This window comes from Hydractinia symbiolongicarpus, chromosome 7, assembly GCF_029227915.1.
Source record: "Hydractinia symbiolongicarpus strain clone_291-10 chromosome 7, HSymV2.1, whole genome shotgun sequence".
Taxonomy (NCBI): domain Eukaryota; kingdom Metazoa; phylum Cnidaria; class Hydrozoa; order Anthoathecata; family Hydractiniidae; genus Hydractinia; species Hydractinia symbiolongicarpus.
The window spans coordinates 5,145,134-5,157,632 of NC_079881.1; the positions used below are offsets into that span (position 1 = coordinate 5,145,134).

General features: G+C 32.6%; 2 protein-coding genes across 2 annotated transcripts; one reads left to right on the forward strand and one right to left on the reverse strand.

Annotated features, from left to right (window-relative positions):
- Positions 1-4,105: 4,105 nt before the first annotated feature.
- LOC130649183 (tissue alpha-L-fucosidase-like) lies at positions 4,106-5,617 on the forward strand. The gene is made up of 2 exons (XM_057455426.1): positions 4,106-4,802; positions 5,231-5,617. The coding sequence occupies exons 1-2, from the start codon at positions 4,615-4,617 to the stop codon at positions 5,466-5,468; spliced, it is 426 nt and encodes a 141-aa protein (XP_057311409.1). The 5' UTR covers positions 4,106-4,614; the 3' UTR covers positions 5,469-5,617.
- Positions 5,618-8,973: 3,356 nt separating this feature from the next.
- Positions 8,974-10,807, reverse strand: LOC130649499 (lysophosphatidic acid receptor 3-like). Its single transcript, XM_057455781.1, has 2 exons — positions 10,142-10,807; positions 8,974-9,398 (listed from the first exon to the last, which is right to left on the reverse strand). The coding sequence occupies exons 1-2, from the start codon at positions 10,784-10,786 to the stop codon at positions 9,102-9,104; spliced, it is 942 nt and encodes a 313-aa protein (XP_057311764.1). The 5' UTR covers positions 10,787-10,807; the 3' UTR covers positions 8,974-9,101.
- Between the last annotated feature and the right edge of the window lie 1,692 nt (positions 10,808-12,499).

Genomic DNA, 12,499 nt, shown 5'->3' on the forward strand with positions numbered 1-12,499 from the left:
CGATACATATCGCGTTTCTCACAACTTACTTGAAGAATATTAATAAAAAAGTTTCTTAAAACCTACGTGAGTTCCTTAAATCTTGTGTGTTAATTAGAAGAAGAATTAGAAGAAGTCAATAAAAACTGAGAAAGCGTTTTGTCATATCGCCTAACCTGTTATTGTTTACTCTCCTTAAACGAAATATTTTGTTGTTGTTTTTCAAATATTTATTCAAGCAGTCTGGAAAAAAAGATTTTAAATTCATTTTTTTAGTTTCTTTATCTCTACATGTCTTATTACATCTACCGCTTCTATCGTTTATCTGTATACCTAGTAATATTCACTAGAGAAACTTTTTTATCAAAGTTGCCGTGGTTTCTATCCAACAGATGCTTCCTAGCTATATCTTTTTGAGTTTTTTTTTCGAGGTCAGTGCTCCTGTGTTAGCTAGATACGCATTGTCTTAATACGAATTTTTTTGTAACATTTAATGAAATTTGAATATCCATGGGTTCTCCCGTCCTTTTTATACCGCATTGCGTCCGTCTCGCTACTTACGCAGCTAAGCTACCATTTTGCGTGACAGACAGACGTATACGGGTATTATAATATAGACTAGTCGTTAACCCGTGGAAAATCCACGGGGTCGCCCGTTGCGTTCGCTCGTCCTTTAAATTTACCTGTCGCAACATAGTGGATAAAAATATATCACATTTGATATTCGTGAGCATTTTAAAAATTTCGTGTTTCCATTACGGGACGCCGCTTTCGAGGAAACACGGACAGACGTCGGCTATTATTAAAATGACGTAAATGTTGTGTTATACTTACTGCAGACTTAAAAATTAATATTTTTTTTTTGTATTTCTAGAATTTCTTTATTTACAACAAATATTCCTACTTAAAATCTAAAAAAATACACCAGGTTATAATATTTTGGTTTTGTTTTTTGAAGTCGGTTTTCCGCCCACTTCTATTTTATTGCATAAAGAAAAAAATGTGATCAAATTTACTGTTCTTTTATCTTTCTTGTTGCTATGAAGCAATGGTGATGAGTAGTAATAAAAACATCGATAAAAATATGCTTTCACAATGGGTGGCCTGTAAATCCCGCCCTGCGACATTTCCGAAAAAATTTAAGGTTTTAAAACAATTTTACGTCCGGCTTTAAAAAAAAAAAGAAAAAGGATAGCGAAAATAAGTTTTCTTTGTTGACTCTTGACATTTGAAGGCAAAAAGCCCTGGAAGGAAAGAAGGTTGTGTTATAGTATTCATCTGTTGAAAGTTCAAAATATTTGCAAAATAATTTGTAGGGGAAAATTTACAGTTGTATTTCCGTAAGAAGGTAGAATTCGTCTGTCCACAAGAAAAACGTTATGCAAACACGAATTGCGATATTTTAAGGACGAGCGAACCGGTGAATTTATCCGCACGGTATTGACTAGTCCCTATAAAAAACTGTCCTATAACTAGTCTATTCAGATTAATTTCATTACTTTATGAAAAGGGGTTAATTTCATAACGAATATTATTACTAACTAGTTGATAGCCCGTGCACATATCCACGGGTTAACCAGTCTTCAGATTTTCCCCCGTCGTACTTCTTACCCATATCGACATTTTGTGCATTTTTGATCGCCTGTTAGCATGAAGTAATTCAATTACACTGCGGTGGTCCATTTTTATGACGGTTCAAAGTTGCAACACAACCATTTTAAACGTGTGTTATGTAATATAGTTATCGCACAATGCCGAGAAAAATATCGGAAGATTTTTATGTTGTTATTCAAGAACTTTTAGGCAAGCGAAATATACGAGACTAAAGAAAGCGAGCATAAATCAATGTATTTTGTATACTCGGTAGAATAAGGCATAATTTCAGTCATGGTACATAAAGTTGTTTGTTCAAGCAATCAACAGTGGGTAAAGTTATTTCAAGATAGTATACGTGACAACAGGGCATTGTCTTGTTGATGAAGTTGATACCGGCGAAAAGGTTTGCTGCCCACTCCGTAATAACGGCTCAGGGGGCACAAGACCCTGGGGACGAGGATGTATACGTGACCAAGCAAGTTAATGCGTAATAACTTTGAATAATCAAATTAAACACAAGTCTTCTTCAATGTGCTATAAATCTTAACGTGGTCACAGCGGAAATAAAAGTAATTGTGGAGATTTATGTTTGTTAAAAATTATGTTTTGATTTGAGGAGAAGAATTCAAAATGAATTTCCCGACAAGTTATCATTTATTAAGAAAAACATAACTTTTATATAACATAATATAAGCTTTTCACGCTATTTCAGCAAATCAGATAGAAAATAAAGGCAAAAAAAGAACTCAAAAATAGCAGGATAAAAAAAATAAAAATAAAAATTAACTCAACACAAAATAAAAATAGAGCATATTTTCGCGTAGATTAGTCAAAACTCAACCATACAAACAAACAACATTGTTATAAAGATTATACGAAGTCACAAAGTTGGACATTGCGTGTATTTTTATAACAGTTTTTTAATTAGCCAATGTACTCACCGCTATTCGTCAAAATACCAGTTTGGGTAGGTTCCCTATTACTTACAATACACTTATATCCAGTGTTCATCCAATCGAACCTAATTTTTTACTGGTTAAGAAAATTGGGCGAGTTTTTCCAAATATAATTTTAACTATAGGCACGTGCTTAAAATAAGACACGTGTCATTAAGACATAAAAATATTGTCAAATCAATCAAATCGCGGCAAATAACAATAGAACTTTTTTATATACATATTGTTCTCCACAATGGTTACCAAGGGGATTTTATGACAGATTTCGACACTGTCAAATATATCGTCTTCTTTGCAGTTGTCAAGGATTGCATTATTATGGAATTTAAAGTTATGTGTAAAAATTACGCTAAAATCCATCACCCATTGCTACTTGCAGCTACTAGGCTTAAAAAACAAAAAGGCGTTGAGATAAGAAGTATAATAGACTAGTCGTTAGAAAATCATTTTGCCCGTGCTATATAAAATGGTATTCAAGGTATTATCAGTTATACATGAATCAGATCGCATTTAGTACATCCTTATCATCAAGTAGCGATTCAGCTAACATTTTGTACTATAGTTATTTCAAGATAGTATGCGTGATCGCGTGAGTTAATGCATGATAAACGTCCTTACTTTGAATAATCGAGTTAAACACAAGTCTCCTTCAATGTGCTTTAAATTTCTATAGGCTCGCAGAAGAAATAAACATGATTCTTTAATGACTATATGCAAAAGTAATTGTGAATATCTATGTTTTGAGGAGCTTGTGCGGAAACTCGCGTTTCGTCCATCTGTTATATATCGCGTTTTGTGTTTCCATAGCACAGGGAAAGACAACGGGTATTGTTACCATGGAGCAGTGTAACAATTCTTGTTACTTTGAAGATACATTATTTTGAAGATTTGGCGAAAATTGAGACCATTAAGAAATAATTCGACGAATATTTGGTTCATCTTTAAGTTTTTGTTTTTGGAAAATGCTAAAGAAACTTATAGTCAAGTAGCTTGTAAAAGAGATGCAACAGATGTTAAAACAGCAACAACGCTCTCGTCATGTTAAAGTGACAGATTTTGTCAGGTTAATGTGGCAAAGTTTAAGTAGATGAAAAAATTTTAGTCAATGAAAAAATGTTAGTTAATTTTTTTTTGGTATTAATCAAATGAAAGGAGCGATTGTTTTTAAACTTCATTTATGGGTTTTAAATTAACTAGTGACATTTTTAACGTTACACTTTGATAAGGATCATTTGATTGACGCGAATTTTAAAAATTCGCGTAATTTTGTGTCTCATTAATTTCCTAGATGAAGTATTCTTGACGATGCTATAGGATCGATATTTATGTAATTCTTACTGAAGTTAAAATTTATTTTAATATTGAAGGTAATGTAACCAGGAAATCTCAGCTGGGTCATCCTTTGAAATTATACAGCGTTAATAAAAAATTATAAGAAAAATATGAACAAAAAGATCTTTATAATTCTTACCTTATTCCGTGTTCAAACTTGGAAATTTGAAAGATTGTTTTTTTACTGTTTTAATAGCTTCTATCCATCTGTTTCAAAGTAACACTTCTGTGGAACGGTAACACAGAAGAAAACCAATCAGTGTCAAATATAGCAGAAACATCTGTCCGCATGTAAATTTCTGTAAAATTTTGCAATGTGAACCTCATATTTGTATCTGAATAAATATCTATTTTCGTTTTTGTAGAATTTGTCCAATATGTTTCTTTACACTTGACACGTTTGAATATTTTTTTTTTTTTTTTTTTTAGTATGCATATTCCACAACACTTTAGTTATAAATGGAATGCACCTTTTCCGAATTAGTTTTCTTTGATGTACCGCTGCTATTTCCCAATTTTGTCAAACAACCTTGACTGTAACATTATTACCACTAAAACAGCATCTTCACATGTCTTCACAAGTTGAAAATTTATACGCACACCAAAATAATGATGCTAAATATGATCTTAAAGTAAAAACATCAAAATTCTAAAACTTTCAAATACATGCAATTCGGAAAACATGTATATATTGATAATTATTATTTATTGATAATTATTAATTATTAATTATTATTTTATTTTTTATGCCATGATATTTTTTTTCAGTTGCGGGGGCAATCTGTTAATGAATATTGGACCTACTGCTGATGGTAGAATAATTCCTATCTATGAAGAAAGGTTGAGGGATATGGGTAAATGGTTGAAAATAAATGGTGAAGCTATATATGGTACAAGACCATGGAGGATACAAAAGGATCCAACCGGTTGGAAAGTATGGTAAGGATTAAGATTTTGAACTGTTTATATAAGTTGTTAATCTTGCAGCAATATGCAAGTAAATTCCATGATCACATGTCAAAACTATTTTTATTATTGAAATGTGTTGTCAGTTGATCACATAGTGTTAGTGACTGATTAATTTTTTTGCTGGTTAGTTAGATTCTAAAAAAATTAAAATGATACTTTAGCAGTTATGAAAATCGGTATGATATCATCTTATGACGTTGGGTCTTCTCCATTATGCGATTTCATCATAAGCATCTATGAGCATCGCCGCCCCAACACCCCATTTAGCATCTAAAGCGCGCTCTGTTTCTTATTTTTTTATTTATTTATTAGTATATTGAATATAGTGAGCAAAACTTAAAAAATATGGTAAGCAAAACTGTATCTTTCCTTTGTTTCAAACATTCCATTTTTTTTAGGTACACTACTAAATTCAATCGAGTTTATGCACACATGTGCCGGTGGCCGAAAAACCGATATTTAAGAATACGTTCACCAATAGCAACAACAATAACAAAGGTGAAGTTGCTAGGGTATGATGGTGACGTCAAATGGGAGAAACAAAATCCTGGACTAAAAATTGACCTGCATCAAATTCCAGCAGGAGAATTGCCTAGTAATAAAGCTTGGGTGTTTGTGTTAGAAAATGTAAAATAGGTTAGCTTTATATTTATTAACCAATTTTATACAATTCTAAGCAATTTTCACCTTCACTGCAATCCTCCATAGAATATATTGAGACTCTACCGACTGTGCCGAATTAGCAAGAAAAATATCGAAAAAGTTAAATTATCTCAATATTTTTGTGTGGGATTGTAGCTTCAATTAATTATAGTTTTTTCTTATTTTATTTAGGATCCTTAGTTTTGAATTTAAAACCTTTTTTATAAAAAAAAAAAAGTTAAAGGCAGTTTCTTGCAGAACAACTGAACAAATATGTTTAGCATAATTACTCATAATTAATTATTTTAATTATTTATAACTATAACAACATTATATTGTAATTCATAAAAGTTAATACCCATAGTATGATTTTTACAATAATTACGTTTCTTCAATTGTTTTTTTAGTCTGCACCAAACCCACTTAGAGCTTCATAAGGATAGATAAAAAAATTCTCATTTTTTAATTTGCAATACTTTACTTAAAAATAATAAAAGTAGGGATTTTAAGCTGACGAGATCTTACATAAGTACGTAATCGTTCTACCTAAAAGACGATGTAGACATAATTCTGAAATAGGCTCGGTTTTATATTCATTTGATTTTAATTATATTTTATTGTGGTTTATAAATTGACCCTTTTTAGCTATTTATTAGATTAACTAAAATTTGTAAATATACGTTTAAATATAATAATAAATATATTTATTCATTAAAAATAATTACAATTTAATTAAAATATAAATAAACTAAGGTTAGATAAAATGAAAATTAATAATGAAAGGAGAGTATAGAGTAAAACTGTATTGTCAAAGGCTATGAGCCACGCGAGTGTTTGACTGAATAGGAAAGAAGTGCGCATTGGTGACTAAATAAAAAACTTTATATTCTGGCATCTACACAGGCAAGATCGAAATCATTAACCACCTCTGTGTGCAACTTGCTATTCAAGGATCTGGAACTTCTAAGGCCAAGCAAAGCAGATTTCATTATTACATTATTCATTTTCAGCTTCATGCTTTTTATAAATCTTACTAATTGACGTTTCAATTTGCGAAGGCGTATTTACATTGGTCAAACGTATATCGAAGTAAGCCGATTGTCCTGAACGCCAAAAACCCCTGGCTCTTACATCAATCCTTGCTTCATCGTTGTTGACTGGTGAAAGCTTTGGCTCGATTTCCACATCATTACAAACTTTTTGCAACAAATTTGCTTCGAAATCACATACGATGTTATGACGCATAGTCACAAACCACCTTTTTTACAGCACACGGCATGGGTGGCATTGAAATCATCTACGCACGCACATTTTGATGGAAGATTTTTCACTGAATGATTGTATCTCAGCGCATGCACATATTGAAACTCTTCCTTTGTAAGATCCTTTTTCCTTTAATGGTATAACGTTAAGCCAGCTCGAGGCACCTTTTTCACTATTCTGTTCCATTGCCCGTATCTCACTCCTGTTCAGTTGATTGTTCATTATCATTTCGTCTTGTTTACGAGGTTCCCTGACATCATGCACACGACAAGCTTTAACTGGTTTTGTTTCATCTTTATTCCGAAGAGAATCTGATATACATTAGATATACATAATCAGATATACATCAGATATACGTTTAATGAAGGTTATTATAAGCTATTTGTTTTTTGTAAATTAATTATTTCTTAATTTTTTTCAGCTAGTATCCAGTGAAACTTCTCCCTTTTGCAATACTGTTATTTATAACAGCACTTTTAAAAAGTAACAGTTAGTACATGAACCATAATCTACAATACCTTTCCATGCGAACCGACACTATACAGCATTATATATGACTAGCAGGTCAGTCGCTAATGACATATAAAATTGACGTGTTAGTCTCAAGTCGTGTAAATTTTTTACGTTGATTGTTAATCACAAATAAACTGCTATGTTAGTCGTTAATTACAAGTAAACTGCTACGTTAGTCGTTAATCACAAGTAAACTGCTACGTTAGTCGTTAATCACAAGTAAACTACTATGTTAGTCGTTGATTACAAGTAAACTGCTACGTTAGTCGTTAATTACAAGTAAACTGCTATGTTAGTCGTTAATCACAAGTAAACTGCTACGTTAGTCGTTAATCACAAGTAAACTACTACGTTAGTCGTTAATCACAAGTAAACTGCTACGTTAGTCGTTAATCACAAGTAAACTGCTATGTTATTCGTTGATCACAAGTAAACTGCTACGTTAGTCGTTAATTACAAGTAAACTGCTACGCTAGTCGTTAATTACAAGTAAACTGCTATGTTAGTCGTTAATCACAAGTAAACTGCTACGTTAGTCGTTAATCACAAGTAAACTACTATGTTAGTTGTTGATTACAAGTAAACTGCTACGTTAGTCGTTAATTACAAGTAAACTGCTATGTTAGTCGTTAATCACAAGTAAACTGCTACGTTAGTCGTTAATCACAAGTAAACTACTACGTTAGTCGTTAATCACAAGTAAACTGCTACGTTAGTCGTTAATCACAAGTAAACTGCTATGTTAGTCGTTAATCACAAGTAAACAACTATGTTAGTCGTTGATCACAAGTAAACTGCTATGTTAGTCGTTAATCACAAGTAAACTACTATGTTAGTCGTTGATCACAAGTAAACGGCCAGGTTAGTCGTTAATCACAAGTAAACTGCTATGTTAGTCGTTAATCACAAGTAAACTACTATGTTAGTCGTTGATCACAAGTAAACAACTTTGTTGATTGTTGATCCCAAGTAAACTGCGTTGGCCGTTGATCACAAGTAAAATACTACGTTAGTCGGTATATATGCTACACACCCACCATTGTGTTTAATGAGGTCCTATTTGTGTTTCTAGGCGTTCTAAATTGGTTGAGAAATACAAATAAGAAATACAAAATGGACAGCACACGAAACATAGTAAGCAGGCAAATGAAATAAAGTAATGAGTGAGTTTCTTTTAAAGTCGAATATTTTGAACACTCGATTTACCATAATATATCAGTATACACTATTCACAAAAAGTCGTATTAGACATTATTATAAAGTACACATCCAAAAATTCGAATACGCAATAGATAGGAAAGTATGTTGGAATAAATGAACGTTCGAATTAAGCGGCAGTAATCTAAAAAAATTCATAAAGCAAGGCACAAAGAAGTTTGTTTAAAATAACGGATATTCGAATTAACTGCATTCGAATTAATTGATGTTGTACTGTACACTTTAGAAATAAAATAAAATGAAATAATAAAAAAGAGAATATTGGTTTTATAAGATTTAAAATTGCAGGATATACTTTTGTCAATTGATGTGGTATTGTTGCAACACGACATCAAGTGTTTTACGATAAATTGACCATATAAGAATTTAAAAATAGAACAGTAGCAGCACATAAGCGTGATTATGTGCTATAACAATTTTTAATATTGTTTAAACAAAATAGCTAACACAAACTTTAATAAGCAAACAGAAATTAAAAGAAAAAAATTTGAACGGCCTTTTGATTGACAACTCTGCCGATTTTCTTTTAATACTTGTTATAGAAGCAAATTCAATGCGCATTTATAAAAAAAGTAAAACCTTGTCTGTGTATGAAAGAAAAACTGTACAACATTAATTAATATTCTGTTCACTTTATGAAGCCGTTTCAGCCGTATTGATGCTGCAGGAGTCCGTTTTGGTGCTGTCGCCACGAAGGGATTTAAGCGAAGCGAATGATTTCAAGTGATTCTTCAAAGATTTGCTCATATGCGCGAGGTAAACAAATGGGTTCAGCAACGAATTGAGTAAAGCAAGAGTGAAGAATGATCCACCCACATCTTTGGTTCCACACCAATAGCCCATAGCTTTGATCAAACTGCATGTCGCAACTGGTGTCCAACATATGATGAAAACACCAACTGTCTTTGCTGCTAACGCGACAAACTTCACCTAAAATAATCCAAATGATGAAATAGACATCTTTTATTCTGATTTTGTTGACATGTAGTATATTTCAAGTGACAGGTGTTTTGTGAAGTATTCAGTGTACTGTCAATCTCCTCGGAGTATGTCTTTAAGGATATCAGAAAGATAATTTGAAAAAGACTGGTGTTAGCGATAAGCAAACGCGAACAAGTGAAAACTATCGCATATGAACTTGCAAACAATTTATTTTGAATATTCATATTAAATACATGTCTCCTTCGACTGTCTATAAACTCTCTCTGAAGTCTTAGGTGAACTGAAAATCTCAGCGGTGGAGAGCACTGGCTCCTGAACGAGTATTTCAGAAGAAAATTTTAAAATAAATTTCACGTCACGCGCTCGTATTCCGAGATGAAAATAACTTTACACCACTAATAAAAAAATATGCCTTTTGCACGCTATTTTAGCCAATCGGTAAAAACATAGCTAAGCTTTTTGCACCCTATTTCAACCAATCAGTAAAAAATATGAACTTTTGCACTGTAGAATTGAAAAATAAGTAAAATTACACTTGTTTCTCGGAAAAAAAGGCATTTGTAGCATATATGTCGTGCTTATCACAGTGCGAGAAAAAATCAACAATATGATAAAAGCAGCCAAAAAGAGCTTATTATAAAATGTTAAAGGGAAATAGTTTTCTTTTTATTTTTTTATCCTATTCCGAATCTCTTGTTAATTCGCGCCCACAAATCTAAATAGAATAATACCTCGTGCATAGACGATCTCTGCACCGATTTTTCTTTCCTTTGGCTTGATCTTGTTGTGGACGATTTCACATGCAAGCTACTACGTATGGTTAGATAGATCTTCACGTAACATATCACGAATATGATGATCGCTGTATATGTTGGGATGGGAAACACCAGGTTTTTATACACCGCTGTATTCTCAGGATAAAAAAGGGACAAGCAGTAAAGAATGACCACACACATGACCGATAACAACCATACACCAACGCAAATCTTGACGGCACTTTTTTTGCTCAGCTTTCGATGGGATAAGGGTCTTGTAATTGCCCAAAGTCTGTCCAATGTCAATGCAATTAAATTGAAGACAGACACAAATAAGGAAATTCTGATAAAGCAGAACTGGAAGATGCTGTAAACTTCTTGCACGATCTCTACTTTCTTCCATGTTGTTGAAACGACTGGATGCATGGATTTTAACAACACGATCAAAGCACCAACAACAACATCAGATATCGCAAGATTAAGGCTGTACACAATCGCCATTGGTCGTTTTAGTTTGGAGTCCTTGTATATCAAACCAATCTCCAATGCATTTACCAGAACGATAAGTGTGCCAATCGTAGGAGAGACATACTTGTACAATATATCATAATATTGTGACATAGCTGATCAAACCAGAGTGAAACCTTAAAAAATTAACTTACATTATATTTATGAGCAAAAATGTGAGGCTAAATAAGCACAGGGAATTTATAGAACCGCCGTAAAATTATACGTCATCTCTCAACAAACCATTGAGGTAAAATCTTTGAACGGAATTCGTGGGATGTGTGAAGGTGTACTAGACGATACATATCGCGTTTCTCACAAGTTACTTGAAGAATATTAATAAAAAAGTTTCTTAAAACCTACGTGAGTTCCTTAAATCTTGTGTGTTAATTAGAAGAAGAATTAGAAGAAGTCAATAAAAACTGAGAAAGCGTTTTGTCATATCGCCTAACCTGTTATTGTTTACTCTCCTTAAACGAAATATTTTGTTGTTGTTTTTCAAATATTTATTCAAGCAGTCTGGAAAAAAAGATTTTAAATTCATTTTTTTAGTTTCTTTATCTCTACATGTCTTATTACATCTACCGCTTCTATCGTTTATCTGTATACCTAGTAATATTCACTAGAGAAACTTTTTTATCAAAGTTGCCGTGGTTTCTCTCCAACAGATGCTTCCTAGCTATATCTTTTTGAGTTTTTTTTTCGAGGTCAGTGCTCCTGTGTTAGCTAGATACGCATTGTCTTAATACGAATTTTTTTGTAACATTTAATGAAATTTCAATATCCATGGGTTCTCCCGTCCTTTTTATACCGCATTGCGTCCGTCTCGCTACTTACGCAGCTAAGCTACCATTTTGCGTGACAGACAGACGTATACGGGTATTATAATATAGACTAGTCGTTAACCCGTGGAAAAATCCACGGGGTCGCCCGTTGCGTTCGCTCGTCCCTTAAATTTACCTGTCGCAACATAGTGGATAAAAATATATCACATTTGATATTCGTGAGCATTTTAAAAATTTCGTGTTTCCATTACGGGACGCCGCTTTCGAGGAAACACGGACAGACGTCGGCTATTATTAAAATGACGTAAATGTTGTGTTATACTTACTGCAGACTTAAAAATTAATATTTTTTTTTTGTATTTCTAGAATTTCTTTATTTACAACAAATATTCCTACTTAAAATCTAAAAAAATACACCAGGTTATAATATTTTGGTTTTGTTTTTTGAAGTCGGTTTTCCGCCCACTTCTATTTTATTGCATAAAGAAAAAAATGTGATCAAATTTACTGTTCTTTTATCTTTCTTGTTGCTATGAAGCAATGGTGATGAGTAGTAATAAAAACATCGATAAAAATATGCTTTCACAATGGGTGGCCTGTAAATCCCGCCCTGCGACATTTCCGAAAAAATTTAAGGTTTTAAAACAATTTTACGTCCGGCTTTAAAAAAAAAAAGAAAAAGGATAGCGAAAATAAGTTTTCTTTGTTGACTCTTGACATTTGAAGGCAAAAAGCCCTGGAAGGAAAGAAGGTTGTGTTATAGTATTCATCTGTTGAAAGTTCAAAATATTTGCAAAATAATTTGTAGGGGAAAATTTACAGTTGTATTTCCGTAAGAAGGTAGAATTCGTCTGTCCACAAGAAAAACGTTATGCAAACACGAATTGCGATATTTTAAGGACGAGCGAACCGGTGAATTTATCCGCACGGTATTGACTAGTCCCTATAAAAAACTGTCCTATAACTAGTCTATTCAGATTAATTTCATTACTTTATGAAAAGGGGTTAATTTCATAACGAATATTATTACTAACTAGTTGAT